Source organism: Bufo bufo, chromosome 1 (assembly GCF_905171765.1).
Source record: "Bufo bufo chromosome 1, aBufBuf1.1, whole genome shotgun sequence".
NCBI classification, from domain to species: domain Eukaryota; kingdom Metazoa; phylum Chordata; class Amphibia; order Anura; family Bufonidae; genus Bufo; species Bufo bufo.
In genome coordinates, this window is record NC_053389.1 from 442,413,826 (window position 1) to 442,434,946 (window position 21,121).

Below are 21,121 nucleotides of genomic sequence, written 5' to 3' on the forward strand. Positions count from 1 at the left end.
GTGTACAGATACAGATCAGCTCTCTCAGGCTTGTGCACGAAACATCATCAGAGCAGGGAGAGAAGCTGACATCACAGGTCATGTGACCCTCAGTGAAATCTGAGAAAGGAGCAACTATAGATGTAGCAAGTGCATGGTGCACTAAGTGCACTAGTAAGAAACATACAAAGAACAAAAAAATAACTCAAACAACCCCTTTAAGTGAGAATAAAAGTGCTAAAAGTGAGATTAGACTTGGATTATAGCTCATTTACTATATGCAAAAAATTCACAACCCATGGCAGACAACCCCCTGGTGTACTGTCACACATAAGGGTATAAACCACATTGCACTCATGCCAAATATATCAGTAAGGTGCACCAGTTCATGAATATGGTGCAGGCACACAAAGCAAAGCCAGACTTATAACTGACACAAAAACAACCTCAAATGATAAACGACAACCTAAATTTTTTACTTTGACTGTTAACTGATTCTCTGCTATTTAGAGTACATAACATAAAATTGCAATGCATATAATTGGCCACAGTGGTAACCTGCCTCAGCCGGTGATTGGCTGGGCAGGCTTGTTCTGTGTGTCAAGACGAGACCTGATAGGCAGCAGAATGGGAGCTTCAGAGATTTGGTGAGTTATTACTTTAGCTTATTTTTGCAAACTCTGAATCATTTACCAATAATTTTTCCCTGATGGACAACCCCTTTAAGAAATGTATAAGTCCTCATTCCTTTCTTTTTGCTACTTGAAATTCAGCAAAACTGCTTCTAGGGTTCTACTCATCCAATTGACTTTGAAAAAGATAACCAGAAGGACAACTAATTTCGCACAAAGTTCACCTTTTAAAGAGAATTCAGAATTCATTCATAGTATTGCGAATAGTTTACCACACAATAATATATTCCAGACTATAGTAAACAATTACGTCTGGTTTTATGATAAAATTTAAATATTTAAAATTCATTTTACTGCAATAACTAAACCATATACCGTACTTGTTGAATTGATCTGTCTTATTTATTACATAGAAAGATATGTGTTGCTTCAATAAATCATGCATATTGTGTCTATTTTGAAAGGCAAGAAGAGCTATAGATTTGCAACCAAGTATTAAAAAGTGAAAGTTTGATTTATGATTATTATTCTGTCCTATTACTTTTGGTCCCTTAACAAGTGGGAGGCCCATATGCAAACTGTTGTAATTCCTACACCGTTCACCTGATTTGGATGCAAATACCCTCAAATTAAAGCTGACAGTCTGCAGTTAAAGCACATCTTGTTAGTTTCATTTCAAATCCATTGTGGTGGTGTATAGAGCCAAACATGTTAGAATTGTGTTGATGTCCCAATATTTATGGACCTGACTATATATATATAAACATTGTGATATTTTGTTGTTATATGATATCTGTAACCCCAATGTCATATCAATAATACTTTTCTTTATGGTAATCTCTTCCGTGTAACGTCTTCAGACGATTTCATTCCTTGTAAGTGCAGGTGGAGAATAACTTCACTCGAGCTTCCGAAGAGCACAGCAAAGGATCCCGATTTCACCTGTACAGGAAGCAATACAATTATAAGCATATAATATATGTTTACAACATTGCATGTAAAAACTGAAAGTACAGCTTTGTTTGATAGAAGGTTGCCTAAATTGGCTTTTTTGGTACAGTTTTTTTTTCAGCTCTCATCTACACCGATGACTTAAAAAAGCTTCACTCCTCCTTCTTCCTTATCATATACATCCTCTTGCCTCACCTGGTTGAACTTAACTGACTTATGTAATGTGTCTTTCAACCGTGCTATATAGTTTAGTAATTTTTTATCATTTTCCTCAATGACAAATAAAATAAAACCTTTGTTCTTAGTGTTGAGTGAATCATTGACGGAAGTGGAATTCAATCCGAATTTCAGGAAAAATTTGATTTGTCACAATTTCCTGGCGATTTATGGTAATGAGTAAGAAGCCCGGGAATGAGGGATCACCCATAATGCCATGCAAATTGGAGGGACAGCAAACGGAATGCCTTTTAAAGGCTTCCGTTTTCCATTCTGTCTGGGCATTCCGTTATTTTCCATTATAACCATGTTATAACGGAAAGCCATAACGGAATCCTTAACGATAGTGTGAACCCACCCTTAACATTGCTAGGGGTAGGTAGTACTAGGTCAAAACATTTTTATAGTGGTATGTGGGATATTCTATGGAGGTTACCAGGAGGGAACACAATGAGGAACATATAATGCAAACAATGAGTGATACGCCAGTCTGTAACACAGTGATGTCACTGCATTGTGCCAGATGAGGAGAGCACAGGCTGGGAAATGATGCCTAGGTCACTATGAATGACAGATATCCATTACAGCCCAGGCCCCCAGCCATTGCGGTAGTTCTACCCCTGGTTGTGAGGAAAGATTAATGGGATCATTTATCAAACCAGACATGTCAGGTTTTTGGTCTAAAAATGTTGCACGACAGGACAATTGCAACTTTGGTTTTAAGGCAGAAAAGTGAGATTAGCCTTGGATTATGGTACATTAACTGTCTGCAAAACTTGAAATGTCGCAGAAATGTTGCAAAAAAGTTGCATCCTATGCCAGGAAGCCCCTTTTTTTTTTTAGGACTGAGTCTTACAACACAATGGAGTTGCACCAAATACATGAAAACTGTGCACCATTTCATAAATTTGATCCAACCACACAATGCAAAACCAGACTTCGAAGTGACATAAAAACAATCTCAAATGATAAATGACCTCCTAAATTAATTACATTTATTTGGTCTTGAGAGGGGACATGATTAACCTATAGAAATATATAAATGTGCTGTACAAAAAATATGGTAAAAAGCTGTTCCATGTAAAATCCCCACAAAAGACAAGGGGGCACGGACTTCATCTAGAGAAGGAAAAAGTTCAGTCTCCAGGGGTGACGAATCTTCTATACCATAAGAGCTGTGAATCTGTGGAACAATCTACCTCAGGAAGTGGTAATGGTAGGCACAGTTGATGGTTATAAATAAGGCTTAGATAAATTCTTAGAACTAAATAATATTAATCCTTATGAAAATGTTTAGAACTCTGGTTTAGAACTCTGGTTCTTACTCCTCTCTCTTAATTCACATCCCCTCCCATCCCTTGGTTGAACTTGATAGACTTATGTATTTTGTCAACCGTAAAATGTAAATTCTGTTATTTTTTCCTAACAACTAGAAAAATATTGTAGGTGTTGGAAAATGTTCTGGGAGCTTGATAAATAGGGCATTCAACATGAACATGATTCTGTTCAATTTAGTGATGCAAGAAAAGTGCCATATTTGCATTACTAAATGTGCTACAATAGCTTCCTACTGGAAATATTTTTAGGTATGTCCTACTCAACTCACTGGACTGTAAAGGTCAGAAAAATTGGTAAAAATTAATTGGTGTAAATAAATTCACCCCAGAGTTATAATACAGTAAATTACTACTCACTGTTAATGCAGTCAGCAAGATTTTTCAACTGCTGTACATTATCTAAAACTTCAATGCTTTGTGTGTATGGATTATAACGCACAGAGAAAGGACGAGGAATTGTGGTAGCAAATTTCCTGTAAAATATCAGAACATTATAGGATATAAATTACTGTTGATTGGATTGTACACTATTAAATCCCAACATGAGTGATTAAATTTTACAAATACAATTACGTTATTGCTCCAAATGGCCAGACTATATAAAAAAAAATAAAAAAATAATGCCTTTAAAGGAGTTGTCTGAGATGATAATACATTTTTAACAAGCTCTAAAACTGTTTAACATGAAATAAAATGTTATACTCACCCCTTTCTCCAGCATTGTTCTCTGCAGCGTTTGGTCCAGTTGTCCTACTGCTGTTTGTTTACAACCAGCATCGGTGGCATGCCATAATATGGCACGTGACCACTGCAACCAATCACAGTCTGGCCTTTCACCATTGCTGTTTGTGGCAGGAGGACCGGGCCAGCAGTGCTGAGAACAGTGCTGGAGAAAGGCGTGAGTATAACATGCTTTTTCATTTGAAACCATTTTAGGGCTTGTCCGAGATTTTTTATTATTTCAGAGAACCCCTTTAGGATTTCCCATGGCTGATTTCTATATTGGCTTAGTGTGTAATTTATGAACACAATCCAACACTGGGTCCCAGTTTCTCACCTAAAGAGCAAGATGATTTTTGACCCACTGGCCAAATCCACTGTTATTAAGCCATCTTCCAAAGAGAATAATTAAAAATAGGAAACTCCAGTTTTCAAGTAAAAACTTTCCAGTTCCAAGTAAATTATACCCAGATCTATTAAAATCTTTTGTTTGATAATATCATACTTGATACAATTTTCTATATTCTAAATGTCTGATGTGACTGACTTAAAAATGCTCAAATTCCCCAATGCGTTGTATAGCATGTCTCCATTATGACTAATGGTCTAGATTCAGCATTTAAAGGAGTTGTCCAGGAATACATAATAGGTGCCGGTAGCCCGCCATCCCTACTGAAAAGGATCATACTTACCTGCTTTGAGCCACTCCAGTCCTTAGCGCTGGCTCCCGCGTCTCCATCTTTTTTTTCTTCCTCCTCACCATGGACGGGGTCACCTGGCTTCAGCAGTGACTTGTCTCTTGTGGACACATCACACTGCTTATGAATGTAAAGTGCTAGTGGTGTTTTTACAATGTGCCTGAAAATGTTTGGGTATGTAGACATATTTGTGATTTATTTATTTATTTTATAATCCAGGTTTTATGTCAAAAGTGTGAAAATCATATGGCCATTGTAAGTTATAATCAGTGTTATATGTACACATCCTTATTTAAGGAGGTTTCAACAGTTGTGACTGGCTACAGTGGTGCACACGGACCCTGGAATTTGACAGGTGGGGACCAGAAAGCCAGTAAAGACAGCCCAGAAGCCATGGAGCTGGAATGGATTGATGGGGTACAGTATAGATCTCTTCACAGGTACCACTGGGTGGGGGAGATTAAACAAAACCTGGACAACTCCTTTAAGGAGCAGAACCTGGCAGAATAAAAGTTCCTATTCACACTACTACTGAAAATAAAAGCTCTGAAAAAGTTATGTTTGTATTGCTGTCCCCAGCCGCTACGTAGTTCTATCAGCAGTTCAGCTAGTCAAAACTGCTGACAGAGTTCCTATAAATAATATTCTCACCTCAATTTTTCCTTTGCATCTTCAAAACTTTCAGCAATAAAATAAACAGGCTGGAACTCAGTTATTGGGTATGTCTGCAGAGAAATCTTCTCCGGGTCAAATGGCTTCAGATCTGGTTTGTCTGTCAAACAATACTGTAGAAATTAAAAGCAAAAATACAGTGAGAAATAATACATGAAGCACATAGCAAATATCAGCAGCTCCACAACAGAGGGCAGCATGTATACTGTGGTCATTCATGCTGTAAGTGAGTGACATTTGTTGAAATCCCATTTACTTAAATTGTACTGTACACAAAACTGAAAATCCCGCAACCAAAACTGTGCAACAAAAATATTGTATGTGCAAACACCAGTAGTATAAATGGTCCATGGTTGACGAGGGACCTTGTCTGAGCATTGATGCCCAGGAGCTTAAACTTACACCCTTGACGTTAGGGTCTACCTCCTTCTGCTGTAGTTTAAGGTGTTTGACCAGATAGATACATTACAAGTCAAGATGCATAGTGGAAATTTACTAAGGCTGGAGCAGATTTGTGATACTGGTCACAGTTAAAGGGGTACAATATTGATGACTTACCCTCCACATAGGTCATCATTATCATATTGGTGGGGGACCAACTTCTGGCACCTCTGCCAGTCAGCTGTTTGAATAGACCACAAGGCTGCAGTAAAAACTGCAGCCTCTTCCTAGGCCAATGTCACCATGTTTATCAGTGGCATGGCCTACATGCAACTGAGTCCCATTCAAGTAAATGGACCTGGGCGACAATACCAAAAGCCACTATACAGTGGCAACACTGTGCTTGGTATGCTGGGAAGGGGCCGACAGTTGGACCCCCACCATTTAGATATTGATCATGACCTATGAAAACCCCTTTAGTTTGTACACAAGGCATAGAGCATAGAGACTTTACCACACAGTCTTATTTTGAGAAACAAAGTATCTGTAGTTTCATGTTTGGCAAATTGACAGTAATAAAATTATAAAATATTAAAAGATTTTTCAAACCTGTAATTCTCCAAATGATGATAGCAGCCCAGCTCCGTAAGCCTTTATTTTATCATCTTGTTTGCAAAGTCCAAATTCAACAGTAAACCAGTACAACTTAAGATTAAGAGGAGAAAAGAAAGTATTTTATTCCAAGAAAGCAGCAGCAGCAAATACCTAGGTCTTAAACTTCAACACAATCTGCAGTATAGTCACCCATTGCGATATTTTAGATATACGCAACACGCTAGGGTCAATTTCATAGGGCGCTAATCAACCTACCCGTATTTTTGCCTTTTGCTAAAAAACTAAAAAAACTAAAACAGGAAGAACATACAAACTCTGTGCAGATGGTACCCTGGGGAGATTAAAGGGAATCTGTCACCTCCATATGGCCATATACAGCGCTTACATTGCCCTATAGCACATCTATACATGAATGTTATGGTACCTTTGTCTTTACACTTGCAGAAGCTGGAAAAACGAACTTTGATTGATATGCAAATAAGCACTCGCAAGTGCCCAGGGGCGGTGTTCACTGTGTTGGTGCCCAGGCTGCCCTGCCTTTATTCATTGTTCCTCCGCCCCAGCCTCTGCAGATGCCCTCCCTCCTATTCCCTTGCGTCATCCTAAGGTCCGGCCAAGTTCCCGCGACTGTGCACTGCCTCGCCGGGCCGGAGCATGCGCACTGTGATGCCCATTGTGGGCATTGCATTGCTTTAACTACTGCGCTTGCGTCGGCAAATGCCACATTGCCACTGGTTTTGCGCCGTTCACTGGAGCATGCGCAGTAGTTAAAGCGATGCCGTGCCAACAATGGGCATCGCAGTGCGCATGCTCCGGCCCGGCGAGGTAGTGCACAGTCGCGGGATCTTGGCCGGACCTTAGGATGACGCAAGGGAATAGGAGGGCGGGCATATGCAGAGGCTGGGGCGGGGGAACAATGAAAAAAGGCAGGGCAGCCTGGGCACCAACACAGTGAACGCCGCCCCTGGGCACTTGCGAGTGCTCATTTGCATATCAATCAAAGTTCGTTTTTCCAGCTTCTGCAAGTGTAAAGACAAAGGTACCATAACATTCAGGTATGGGTGTGCTATAGGGCAATGTAAGCGCTGTATATGCCCATATGGAGGTGACAGACTCCCTTTAAAACTTAAAACTGAAGACTATGAGGCAATCAGGGCAGCAGAGTTTTCACTGTCAGTAGTGGTCACACATGCAGACTGCATGGAGCCCCGAAATCTTTGATGGTAGGCCTAAAGGTGAATCACAATTTCCATGCAGCATGTATATTTGTTTATCTTGCTGCTTTTCCTTAGTGTATTCTGCATGGCATCTCGACATTCAGACCATGTTTGACGTTCAGACCATGTGTACTGAAGCAGCTGTATTCTATCTGCTATGTAATACACTGCCTCTTCATACTACACAGGCTTGTTTTCTGTTCCTCACACTGAGGGAACAGGAAGCATGAAATGAAACACCCCCTCCCTCAAAAAATAAATAAAAAAATGCAGCTTTTGAATGAAATGAAGGAATATGTCTAGGGACAAGATTATAAATGATGTGTTATGCATTGAGTTGGAGGCTGTGCAACAAATAGAGAAAGGATTTAAACAGAAATTGTCGATGTAATAAGAAAAAAAGTGTTTTACCGTAGCCAACTTTTCAATGTATTCATCTGGTGCCCCAAGTGATGCCAATCCGATCTCCTGGAAACAAATTCAGTATCAGGTTATTCTGAACTACATACTTTGTCCTAAACTATCTACTGTGCATTAATATGTAGTCCTTACTTGTGAAAATTGGGCAAAACTTGGATCTGCAAAGAGGGGTGCATGTCCTAGAAGCTCATGGCAAATATCACTGTAGAGCAAAATCAGACAACATGTCATGTGCAGGTGGCAGATTTCTTACATTGTGCCATCCTGATATTGATGGCCTATCCTTAGGATAGGCCATCAATATAAAAATCCTGGAAATCCCTTTAACATCATATTACAGAGCTAAAGCAAAGCAGTAAAAGAATAAGAAATGCACTCACGGCTCAGGTGTATACATCGGTTTTGACCAATGGCGAATATATTGAGTTGAGTGAAAAACTCTGAATGCCAAGCCAGCCAGAAAATCTCTTGATGACAGCAAACCAGCAACAGGACGTAAACGAAAACCAGTACAAGCTTTACGGAAGATACAAGAATAAATTGTGTAACATGGTCATGACCATTTCATTATATATTCAAATAGGTCTGGTTACATGTAAAGAACTACTACCGTAATTCGTAATCAGAAAGCAACCCACCAGACAATAAGCTAGAAAAATTCCAGGCAAACGAGAGCTGAATTTTTAATGGCTACTATGAATGATTCCTCTACTCCCCTTTAACACCATTTTGATCATACTTGACTAATCTTTCAGGTTGCCCAGGATCAACCCAAAATGAAGATGATCTCCCAGACTCATTGCAAAGCTTGCAAATTTGCTTCAAAAGTTGTTGGTAGTTGGTACACTGTTTCTTAGAGGGATGGAGTCTCTGTTGACACTGTTTACATGGGAAAATTTGCTGGCATCTATTGTGTATAGGGGTACTTTCCTGGCACCCTTTTATGCAGGACACTTTACTTGCACTATTCTTTATGTGGATAGTCTACTGGCACTGTTTATTTAGCCCCTCTACTGGCACTGACGGTGAATGAAGGCACTTGCCCTGCAGTGATTGGCTGAGCAGGCTTTTCCTGCGTGTGAAGATGGGATTGAAAGACAGAGACCCGTGTGGACCCAGTAAGCCTTGTTTTTTTTATCTAACCCACTCTGAAGACTTTCCCAATTATTTTTATTCCCTGGACAATCATTTTAAGCATGGGTAGATTTTACATAGAAAAACATTATTTTCTCACCAAAAATGATTATTACAAGTTGGCAAGAGTGATTTTGATCAAGCTTCCCCATAGGGCCTCGTGTATTAAAACTAGAGCAAACAGAAATTTTTAGCGCAGTGGCTAATTCGATTATGGCTCTAATTTTTCTTAGGGCTCATGCACACTGTATGCGGACCGCAAAATACATACAGCCGTGTGCATGAGCCCTTAGGTAAGCTAGAAAATGTTCTGTTGTAGGTAGATGCTGCCCCTTTGTCTGCACTCGTTTTTGTACCTCTGATGTTAGAAGTTGTACTCCATAGACATAATTGGTCAGCTATACATTTTGCATTGGTTAAGGCAATGTTCACATTGTGTTTACAGAGTACTTTAAGCAAGTGCTTCACCAAGCAAGTGTCCTTTTGGCATCCGCCAAGCTGGTATTCTTCAGTATACCATTTTTTTTTTAACTGTACAGGACAGTATACCATGCAGCATAACTTCTTTTTTTTACTTCATTCTTTCACATGGGACTTATGTATTGTGTTAGGCCACTGTATAGTATACAGTAGCAGAAATATATGTGAGTCAAACAGTTGACCTGCTTGATAACCATTTTCATACCTTATTGCTCTTTCAAATATTGAAGGGTTCATCAATACTTATGAAGGTTCATATGTAAATGAACAGTCTCACCGTCATTCAACTGAATCATATATCAATATGTAAAGTACAAAATTCTTAATGAGGTGTAAGTGGGTGTACTTACCGTAAATACTTTGTATGCAATGTGAGCTCCTGCACCACCTGCACACTAAAGTAGCTCAGTTTTCCCCCCATTATTTTGCAATTATACACTGCCCGTCCTAAAAAAAAATCGCCACCAAAAATATTTAGTTGGACCGCCTTTAGCTTTGATTACGACACGCATTCGCTGTGGCATTGTTTCGATAAGCTTCTGCAAAGTCACAAGATTTATTTCCATCCAGTGTTGCATTCATTTTTCACCAAGATCTTACATTGATGATGGTAGAGTCTGACTGCTGTGCAAGGCCTTCTCCAGCACATCCCAAAGATTCTCAATGGGGTTAAGGTCTGGACTCTGTGGTGGCCAAACCATGTGTGAAAATGATGTCTCATGCTCCCTCAACCACTCTTTCACAATTTAAGCCCGATGAATCCTGGCATTGTCATCTTGGAATATGCCCGTGCCATCAGGGAAGAAAAAATCCATTAATGGAATAACCTGGTCATTCAGTATGTTCAGATAATCATCTGACCTCATTCTTGGAGCACATACTGTTGCTGAACCTAGACCTGACCAACTGCAGCAACCCCAGATCATAGCACTGCCCCCACAGGCTTGTACAGTAGGCACTAGGCATGATGAGACTTCATCTGCCTCTCTTCTTACCCTGATGCGCCCATTACTCTGGAACAGGGTAAATCTGGACTCATCAGACCACATCGCCTTCTTCCATTGCTCCAGAGTCCAATCTTTATGCTCCCTAGCAAATTGAAGCCTTTTTTTCTGGTTTGTCTCACTGATTAGTGGTTTTCTTACGGCTACACAGCTGTTCAGTCCCAATCCCTTGAGTTACCTTCACATTGTGCGTGTGGAAATGCTCTCACTTTCACTATTAAACATAGCCCTGAGTTCTACTGTTGTTTTTCTTCAATTTGATTTCACCAAACGTTTAAGTGATCGCCGATCACGATCATTCAGGATTTTTTTCCCGCCACATTTCTTCCTCGAATACAATGGGTCCCCACTATCATTCCAGTTTTTAATAATGCGTTGGACAGTTCTTAACTCCATTTTAGTAGTTTCTGCAATCTCCTTAGATGTTTTCTCTGCTTGATGCATGCCAATGATTTGACCCTTCTCAAACTGACATCTTTTCCACGACCATGAGATGTGTCTTTCAACATGGTTGTTTAAGAAATGAGAAGCAACTCATTGCACCAGTTGGGGTTAAATAACTTGTTGCCATGTGAAAGATAATCGCCCATGCAGTAATTATTTAATAGGAGGCTCATAACTATTTGCTTAGTTAAATCTAGGTGGCAACTTTTTTTTTGGACAGGCAGTGTATATATATATATATAACTTTATCTTAGCACCTACTTTGAAGAAAATTGGAGACATCTTCCAGCTGAGGAATATTATTTTCATTATATTCACAATATTTTTCTAGCAGAGGAAAAATATGGTTATGTTCATAGCAAGCATGTGTGGGATACAGCAATTTCAGCTCTTTGAACACTGTGCCCCAAGTCTTTTTCTCCTCCTCAGTGTAAGTAACCCATGGAATAGGTTGACCACTAAAAAGAAGGAAAAAATAGCAGTCATTCCATTATATGTGTTCAACATATAGTGTAAAAAAAAACGTTGCCGTTTCTACCTGGATCATAGGCAAGCTGCAATGAACAGACCTGCTATTTGTACTGTGTCTTATTTGGTATTCTGAGTTCATACATTGCAGCTTTGCTCATTAATGCCTAACATATTGTAATTAATACTTAGTATTAGGTATTCATTTCAGACTATTTTGGTGTTTGTTTAGGTGTTATTGAAGCTTCTGGGCCCCACTACAAAATCCACCCTACCCTAGAACAGGGATCAACAACCTCATGCACTCCAGCATGCTCCATTCCTTTCTATGAGAGTTCTGAGAAGAGCCAGAGCAAGTATGCATGCTGGGAGTTGTAGTTTCACAACAGCTGGAGTGCAGGAGGTTGCCTACCCCTGACATAGAAAATAAACAATGAAATTGAAAAGTATTCAAGGATTGACATGTTCATGCTATATAACAAATACAAGCCATGGTTGAAGTGTCACTTTAGAACAATTAGTTTAGAAATATCATATATGGCAGAAAATTTCTGTGGCAGCAGAAACCCATCCCATACATTTGAATGTTAGTAAAAATCCATACACATGCTGCTGAAATATCCACATTCAGATGTATGGAGCAGATTCAGTATTTTCTGCAATAAATATACAAACCTTACAGGGGCCTTTCAAGCAGACCCCCCAATGTGGCTGCACCTGTGGAGGGAAGTAAACCTGCTGCTGGGTTCCAGCACTTTTGCTTCACCTTACACAGCTGCCACTTGTCGATCTTTGGCTGTCATAGTGATGTGTGGTGTGGTGATGTGTCCTCCATACATCATGTGAACCAGTGACATGATGCATAAGGGGTACATCACCACTGCAGCCAGTCATCAGCTGCAGAAGACACATGACCTGTGTCAAACTGAATGTTGACCCGGGGAATCAGATAAGTATGATTCCCTTTGCAGGTCTGGTCACATTGAGGGTTCTACTCAAAAAGCCCCCAAGGGATGAACAACCCGTTATGCATATTGAGGATGGCCACAGTGCAAGTCTTCACATTGTTACTAATCGTGCATTTTTTGCATGCAAACTCACATGTGAATTCAAATGGTGATATCCGCCATTCAAATGAAATAGGTGAAATGCAAGACCGTATACACCATAGAGGGACAGCATGCAGCTGATCTGGGCCTTTGAAAAACAAGGTCCAGCTCTGGTTTGATCCTCACCTTTTGGTACTAGGTGGCAAGAAACTGTCCAACATTCTCCTCTTCAGAGGACATACTATAAATAGGGTGGGGGATTGTCCCAAGAGCCATGGAATGTGTGTGTGGAAGGTAAAGAAACAACTGTCCCCTGCATTCTGTTCTGGGTAAAATGCAAAATTCATCACCATAACAGGGGACCATTTTGATCATTGGTATGAAGCCATATGTCCAGAACAGGCAAAGACAAAGAAAACTCACTGTTTGTAATTAAATGCAATGTCGGCAAACTCTTTACGTCTGGCACGATAAACAGGATCGGTGAACCCCTAAAGCAACAAAAACACAAATGCATTTATGAAACTTTAGAGTTCATATGATAGAATTTTATTTCACATGTAGCTACAGATTAAACAGTATGAGGTTTCTGCAGTCCTACGAAAAAAGGCTTGTAGGGGCTTTTATGGCACACTTTTTTAAACGTTTCAAAAAAGCATGTCATAAAGAGTAAACGAGTCTACTAATGATTTTTGACAAGCATTTTGGTAGTGTTTTTCTTTTTTTGACAATTTCTATATGTGTTTTTTCTGGCATCCTTTTACCAAGTTTTTTTTTTATGTAGCATGTTCTAGGTGTTTTTTCTGGCACTTTGGGACTCCAAAGAGAAGCTTATATAGAAAACATCAGAGAAACACCATACCTAGAAGCTGCTGTGTTTGACTAAATACTGTATAAATAGGGATCAGCGAACTTGCATTTTCAAGTTCAGCGTACAAGGTTCGGGTTTGTGTCATCTAAGAATTCTGTTATGGATTTCACTACCACGGACCATAACTTATTGTCCATGGTAGCAGAATCCATAACGGAACTCTTAGATAACACGAACCTTGTACGCCGAACTTAAAAACACAAGTTCTCTCATCCCTAAATATAAACCCTGCTGTGCGAATCATCTTTCTTTTGCAACATCACTTTTTACATCCTCCCTCTACTGTGACTTCACTATATAGTGTCATCACTGTGTGCTTTACCACCGTTATGTGACATCAATATGTGCATGATTGTTGAATGGCAAATACATTGCGTTAGCGATCTCTCTCATTATCTTGCAACATCAGTGTGTGCACTATCCCAGTCCTGTGACATTTCCTTATGCATTATGTTGGACAGCAAAACCATCTGCATCTGTTCAGAACGGATCCGTTTGTATTATCTTTAACACGGACGGATTATCTCGAACACCATTGAAACTCAATGGGGGACGGATCCGTTTTCTATTGTGCCAGATTGTGTCATAGAAAACGGATCCGTCCCCATTGACTTACATTGTGTGACAGGACGGATCCGTTTTGCTCAGTTTCGTCAGACGGACACACTGCAAGCAGCGATTTGGTGTCCATCTCCAAAGCGGAATGGAGACAGAACGGAGGCAAACTGATGCTTTCTGAGCGGATCCTTTTCCATTCAGAATGCATTAGAATGCAAACTGATCCGTTTTGGACCGCTTGTGAGAGCCCTGAACGGATCTCGGAAATGGAAAGCCAAAACGCTATTGTGAAAGTAGACTGAGGAACAAGCTTGTAGTTGTAGACTATTTCCAATATTAACCAAAAGAATATGGAAATTCGGAATAAAGTTTTTGAGTATAATGCAGGCTGTAAGTTTCGATCAGTAACATAATTTATCTTCAAATTTACTCAACTGTTATACATACAGGTGAAACTCGAAAAATGTGAATATCGTGCAAAAGTCTATTTATTTCAGTAATGCAAATTAAAAGGAATTGCATTAATGCAACTTAAAATTAGAATATTGTGAAAAGCTTCAATATTCTAGGCACGAATGAACTGTGCACGATATTCAAATTTTTCGAGTTTCACCTGTATATTTTAGGGGACATTTACTAACACATTTATGCCATGTTTGTGGCGTAAATAGGTCACACATTTTGTTGCATGCCATTTGTGAGGTAGAATTTGCGACTTTTCCCCGCTCCCGTTACTATTCCAAAGCGACGAGAAAAAGGGGACGTGGTGTGGTTTTTCACCGATCACCAACGGATCCCTGTTGACTATAATGGGATTCAGCACTGATACAGCTGCTCTCTTGCATAAATGCAGGGTTTTGGCCAAACAAAAACTATTGCAGCATTTTTTGGTCAAGCCGACAGATGGTATTTGTGCCAGATCAGGAAGCCGGATCCTCCTGCCACAGATGCAAACGCGGCCTAAGTCTTTTGCACAGCCTGCCTGATGAAGAGCCTCTGCATCACTTTGGTGCTTCCTCTAGCATTGCAAGGGCTTGAGATTGGCATGGAAAATGTTAATCTAAAAAAATGTCCCCCTATGGCTCTATATACATTGTAATGTGTATACACTTTAAGGGTGCCTTCATATGCAGAAGCCGATACAGCACCACACCTGGCTTTTTCAATCCCTGCTGGACTGGAAGTGGTGAGGTCCCATTACTGTTGCCACCCATCAATGCCCTCAGCTGTTATATGGGCGACAGGGACCCAACAGACGGGGACAGAGATATGGAGCTTGAACAGCAGGACCATAAACCGGTGAATAGTGTGTTTTTACTTTGGGCACATGGTCCGGCCACTGTTGGTTCTATGCCGGACAACCTCTTTAAGTCTATATTAAGTATTTTTTTTCAGGGTGTCATCATAATAAGAAACTTCAGAGAAAAATATTGGCAACACTTAATCATTGTAAGCAGGACGCAAGAAGAACTGCATATAGCGATATAAAGCCCTATTAATATTCAGCAGGACAAAGGCTTAGTTCATAGCGTATGTCAATGAACTATAAAGGGACAAGTGCTTTGTCATTAGGAGGAAATGACACAAGGGTATAATAATGTTTATTTCTGCGTCTCTTTTATATCTCTTTTGAAAATATTACTCAGAACTTTATGAATCAGAGCATACAATGCCTTATGCATATTGGATTCATCTAGAGGACAAGTGACCAATTATCTATAATTACACCTAATCATTTAAAGCAATAGAAACATTTTCAGCATTGAATGTGCCCTGTCTATTTCATTGTACATGAAAACTTTCCCAAGCAATGAGTATATTACATAAAAAACACCTGAGCCCAGACTATGGCAATAACAGAGCAGATGAGAGCACTCTGACACATATGAATTGTAAATGCAGTATACTGGGGCAGGTGTGTAATGGCGTATTGATATGGGCTTCCACTGTAATATACTGTACTATATATATGGTTATATGAATGATGACTTAACCAGTGGTGCTCCAATATGCGGCGGTCACAACTGGCCATGGCATATGAGGGGCTAAATGTCTGTGATTGACATTAACACCGACCACAGACATTAGCAACTGGCGTCTGGACAGCAGAACCTGGTGCCTATGGTGCCTGATACAGCCTGGTGCGGACACCATCTTCAAAGACCAGACTTCTTGCAGAGGGTAAAAAGGGGTGACGGTCTGTTTAAAAGGCACTGACTATGGACAACATTACAGCTGGTAGAGTGAGATGCTCAGTTTTCTTTTCCTCTTGCAAGGAAAGCTGGTTTGCACATCTCTTCCCCAGAGGAGCATTATGTGTTGGCCGACCTATTCCTTCTATCCTAATTTTTATTTCTTTGCAAATTTAGATAAAGTTAAACTAAATGAATTTGATTAAATTTGCTTATCCTTATCAGAAGTCTATGGGCTGCAAAATGGATCCGTCACATTTCCGTTATGCAGGGGAGTCCTCTCCTGCATAACGGAAACGGGACAGATCCGTTATGCAGCCCATAGACTTCTATTATGGTGACGGAATCCATAACGCAATTCTGCTTTTGCCACCAAACGAAATTCGCTCATCTCTAGTCATAGTCATATTCTATGGGGAATGGGTTAGACTGTGAAGAAAATACATGGAGGAAAATACAGCTGAGTATTCTGAATCTCTTATGCATACTGCTTGTGCCATGGTGTCAAAATGAAATCAAAATTTAATAAGCAAAAAAGGCCAGATTTTAAATGAAGGAAGCTATCAGATCGAAAATACATATACATAACAGAATACCGCATTTGCCATCAGATCCAGTTGCCAGTTCAATCAGATTAAAACAGTGGTGTAGCTTTTGTGGTTGCAGCGGTTGCAACTGCAGCTGGGCCCCTAAGCCAGGGGAGCCCATAGGAACCCCCTTGTCAGTGGCAGTCCTCCAATTATTTTATTGTTTTTTATTTTGCACCATGCTGTTGGGCCACCATGGGGGCATCTACTGTGGGCACTAAATAGACGCATTTTGTAGTGGCACACATAAAGAGGCATGTTCTTGTACTGGCATAAATTATGGGAGGCACTATGGGGACACTGGTTCTACTAGAGGGCATTTTTGTACTGGCACACAAGGGGACTTTTATGTATTAGCACACATTTTAAGGGGGCATTTTTTGCACTGGCACACATAAGTGGGCATTTTTTGCCCTTGTATACAGTATAAGGGTGCATTTTTTGCACTGGCACACATTATAAGGTGGCATTTTTTGCACTAACATGCATTATAAGCGGGTATTTTTTGTACTAGCGCACATTATAAGGAGGTATTTTTTGTACTGGTGCACATTATAAGGAGGTATTTTTTGTACTGGTGCACATCATAAGGAGGTATTTTGTGTACTAGTGCACGATATAAGGAGGTATTTTTTGTACTAGCGCACATTATAAGGGGGAATTTTTCGCACTGGCACTTATTATAAGGGGATATTTGTGCTGGCAACCATTATAAGGGGGTATTTTTTGTACTACCACACATTATGAGGGGGTATTTTTTGTACTTGTGCACATTATAAGGGGGTATTCTTTGCAATGGTGTACATTATAGGGGTATTTTATGTGCTGGCGCATATTATAAGTGAGTATTTTTTGTACTGGCACATGTTATAAGGGGGGATTTTGTACTGCATTTTTCTACAGGTACACATAATTAGGAGAATTATTACTACTGGAGGACTATGGGTAATATGATTACTAGTAGGGGCACTATTACTATTGGGGACACTGTTAAAAGGGATGTCTCATTTTAGCAAGTGGCATTTATCATGTAGAACAAGTTAATACAAGGCACTTACTAATGTATTATTTTTATTCATATTGCTTCCTTTGCTGGCTTGATAAATTTTTCCATCACATTATACACTGCTTGTTTCCACGGTTACGACCACCCTGGAATCCATCACTGGTGGTCGTGCTTGCACACCATAGGAAAAAGTGCCGTGCCTCTCTGGTGGCCAGTACCATGGGATCGCATATAGGCTACTGCTTTCTCCTATAGTGTGCAAGCACTACCACCAGTGATGGATTGCAGGGTGGCCGTAACCATGGAAACGAGCAGTGTATAATGTGATGGAAAAATTGAATCCAGATACTAAAGGAAGCATTATGGACAATCACAATACATTAGTAAGTGGCTTGAATTACCTTTCTCTACACGATAAATGATATGTATTTGCTGAAGTGAGACAACCCCTATAACACTAACTGCTAATTATTTATATTGGAGACATTGGGGAGCTCTATTACTGTGGGGGGCACTAGCTTAGCGCATTTATTTCGGGGGACAATTATGTTTACACTAATAGTGTCAGGGACACTATTTACTGGGCACAGTTAATTTTTAGGGTACTGTGTGTTAATAAATATTGAAGGAGTCACTATCTGTGTGGTACTAGTATTTTCAGGGGGACTGTTTCTGCAGTATAGTATTGGGGAGCACAGGGGTCACAGTATGGGGTGTTCAGAAGGTGGGAGGATGGTCGAAAAGTAGGAAAATAAGATGTCTGATTGTCAAACTCTGGAGAGACAAGAGAAGGTGAAAAAATAATTATCATGGCGGTCTGGTCCGAATGGAGAATAGGAGGAATGAGAACATCTACATCACAGGAGACATCACTGGATGTAAGAGGTACATATGTGGCACTGTATTACCCTGTATGTTTTGTAGCACTATATGTAATGTTTTCCATGTATGTCTTTAAGACCAGACACACACAAGCGAGTTGAATGCAATAAACTCGAAGATGTGTCAGTGAGAGGTCCCTTTCTGGTTTCTGCTCCTCTGACAGGATCTCACAGCATTAGCGCTCGTTCACACGAACGTGTTAAGCCCGTGCCCGTTCTGTGGACCGCAAATTGAGGTCCGCAATGCAGGGGCACTGTCCGTGGAGCAGGCACATGGGGATCGCAGACCCATTCACGTGAATGGGTCCGCGATCCTTCCGTTCCACAAAAAGATAGAGCAAGTTCTACCTTTTTGTGGTGCGGAAGCACGGAATGGAATCCCAGAAAGCACTCCGTAGTGCTTCCGTAGTGTTCCGCTCCGTTCTTCTGTTCCGCATCTCCGGATTTGCGGACCTATGGCCACGGAACGGTGCCCGTGTATTGCGGATCCGCAAATGCAGTCCGCAATACGGCAACGGGCATCACATGTTCATGTGAACGAGCCCTTATACTAATTTATAATGCTGTGTAACTCTTGGATTCCTGAAATCTATTTTCTTATACTGATTACACATTCAATTTGCACCTCTGTGTCTGGCCTAAAAGTAGGGCTGGAGGGAAGTAGTGGTTAGGTTGAGAATTTGGCGTGGGGGTTGCCATTTCAAGAGCAGCATAAAGGCTAGGTGCATCTCTTGCCACAAAGCACTGAGGGAAGGGGGGGGGGCACAAGCTGAACTCTTGCCCTAGGGCCCATAACCCTTTAGCTATGCCTCTGGATAAAAAATAAAGTAAAAAAAAATCTTCCAGTTTTGATGCAGAATGCAGCTCTGTATACTTGCTCCTGGGATGGTAATGGTAGTGAGAAAAACACCTGCATTAGGTTTCCTGCAAGGATGCTATAAAGGGGTTGGCCACAATCTGTTTGTAATCTCTTCAATAATGGGGGATATTATCCCTGATAAACCAGAACTCCTCTTTAGGAAAGCACCAAATTTAAGAGATACTTTGGTACATAGCCAAATTCCAGTGAAGGCTGGGAAGTAGAGTAAGAACCAATTTACATGGGGCGGCTTCTGCATTGCGTGCAGAGAACCGCACCATTGAAGACAAAAAGATGAGAAATGTTCAAAAAGTGTAATTAAAAAATGGTCAGAATTATAATATCAAAGGAGAAATCTCCTGTGAATGTATGGGGGTTATATATCTCCTGAAGTGTCCATGTGGACTAATCTATATTGGGAGGACCTTGAGAAAACGTAAACGAAAAAATCCAAGAACATATAAATAATATCAAAAAAAGGCTTGAGACACATAGCGTGTCCCTGCATTTTAAAAAAAATGCATGGAAAAAATCCTAAGGGGTTGTGGTTCATGGGGAAAGAAAGGGTCAAACAGAACTGGCGAGGAGGAGATCCGGTGGCAGCAATTAACCGCCGGGAGGTGGAATGGATCTTCAGAATGCGGTCTCTACAGTCGGATGGTCTGAACATCGACCTAGATTTGAAACCTTGTTTGGTGGAATAGTAATTTTACATTTTTTTTTACTGCTAATTTTTACTGCTGGTATTAATTGTGAGGGTTAATGCTCCTTGTGAATAATGGTTTGATCATATATCATCTGAGACAAGAACTATGATGTATTGGATAAATGAAGTTATTTTAGGTGGAGAAAGATTTATTATCATTATATATTTTGTTCAAATTTTATTCAGACATTATGAGAGGAATTAGTATTGTGACTAAAAAATTGCTATTTTATATTGATAATAATTTTTTTTTAATATTTATTCTATTTTTATATGGATTTTTCTGTGATTGTGGAGAAGGAAAGGGAAGGGAAAAAAAGTGGATTTTAATTGTTAAAAAAAAAATCTGTGGATTTATAATGGAAGGGGGATAGGAGAAGATTGAATGTTATTTTGACACCCATATAAAAGGAACACCCATATGTGGGTGTATCATCCGCTCCTGATGAAGCTGGTGTGGCGAAACCTGGGTCGAGCGGTGTTATAACCACAGAGATTTTATTCTGTTTTATGCCTATTGATCTTATACCTTTGTGAGTATAATAAAAGCTATTACCATTGGAAACATTGGTGGACCTTCACTATGTGCCTCTCCCTTTATATCTACAGAGGGGTGGTTTTGTGACCGAGATTATCCTCCTGTGGAACCTCGTTGTTTGGCATCACCAAAAAGCTGTCGTATCCTATCTTGATCAAGCCCCTAGAATCACAGCCAAGTGAGGCAGCGCGACACCTTCCTTTGAACAACATGTTTGTAAAATGACTATAAGGCATAGTGACATTCTGCACCATTTTCTACATTCCATAAGGTATTCTTCCTAATAAGTGTTGATAAGCTGAGTGGCAAACTGTGTGTTTGCAACTTTTTCAACGGCACTTGTGCAAAATTTTTTGTGGAAGTGGCACTGCCGTTACCGCAGAAGCCTCACCATTTTCCTGAAAAGGGGCGGGGCGAGTTTGGGGTGGTGGCATTTATCATCTTCTACACCAGTGTTCTGAGGTGGCAGAAGACTGAAAACTACGCATTTCTGGGGCTGGTGTAGA

General features: G+C 40.2%; 1 protein-coding gene across 2 annotated transcripts in view; it reads right to left on the reverse strand.

The window, feature by feature from the left end:
• Window positions 1–1,367: 1,367 nt before the first annotated feature.
• The window catches only part of PAH (phenylalanine hydroxylase), a 104,950-nt gene continuing 85,196 nt past the window's right edge, over window positions 1,368–21,121 (reverse strand). For both annotated transcript variants that reach the window (XM_040407799.1, XM_040407790.1), the window contains 9 exons: window positions 12,841–12,908; window positions 11,162–11,358; window positions 8,219–8,354; window positions 7,971–8,040; window positions 7,830–7,886; window positions 6,196–6,291; window positions 5,185–5,318; window positions 3,473–3,588; window positions 1,368–1,553 (listed from right to left, as the gene is read on the reverse strand). In XM_040407799.1, the coding sequence (XP_040263733.1) occupies window positions 1,510–1,553; window positions 3,473–3,588; window positions 5,185–5,318; window positions 6,196–6,291; window positions 7,830–7,886; window positions 7,971–8,040; window positions 8,219–8,354; window positions 11,162–11,358; window positions 12,841–12,908 (918 nt within the window). In that variant the 3' untranslated portion in view covers window positions 1,368–1,509. The remainder of the gene's footprint in view (window positions 1,554–3,472; window positions 3,589–5,184; window positions 5,319–6,195; window positions 6,292–7,829; window positions 7,887–7,970; window positions 8,041–8,218; window positions 8,355–11,161; window positions 11,359–12,840; window positions 12,909–21,121) is intronic.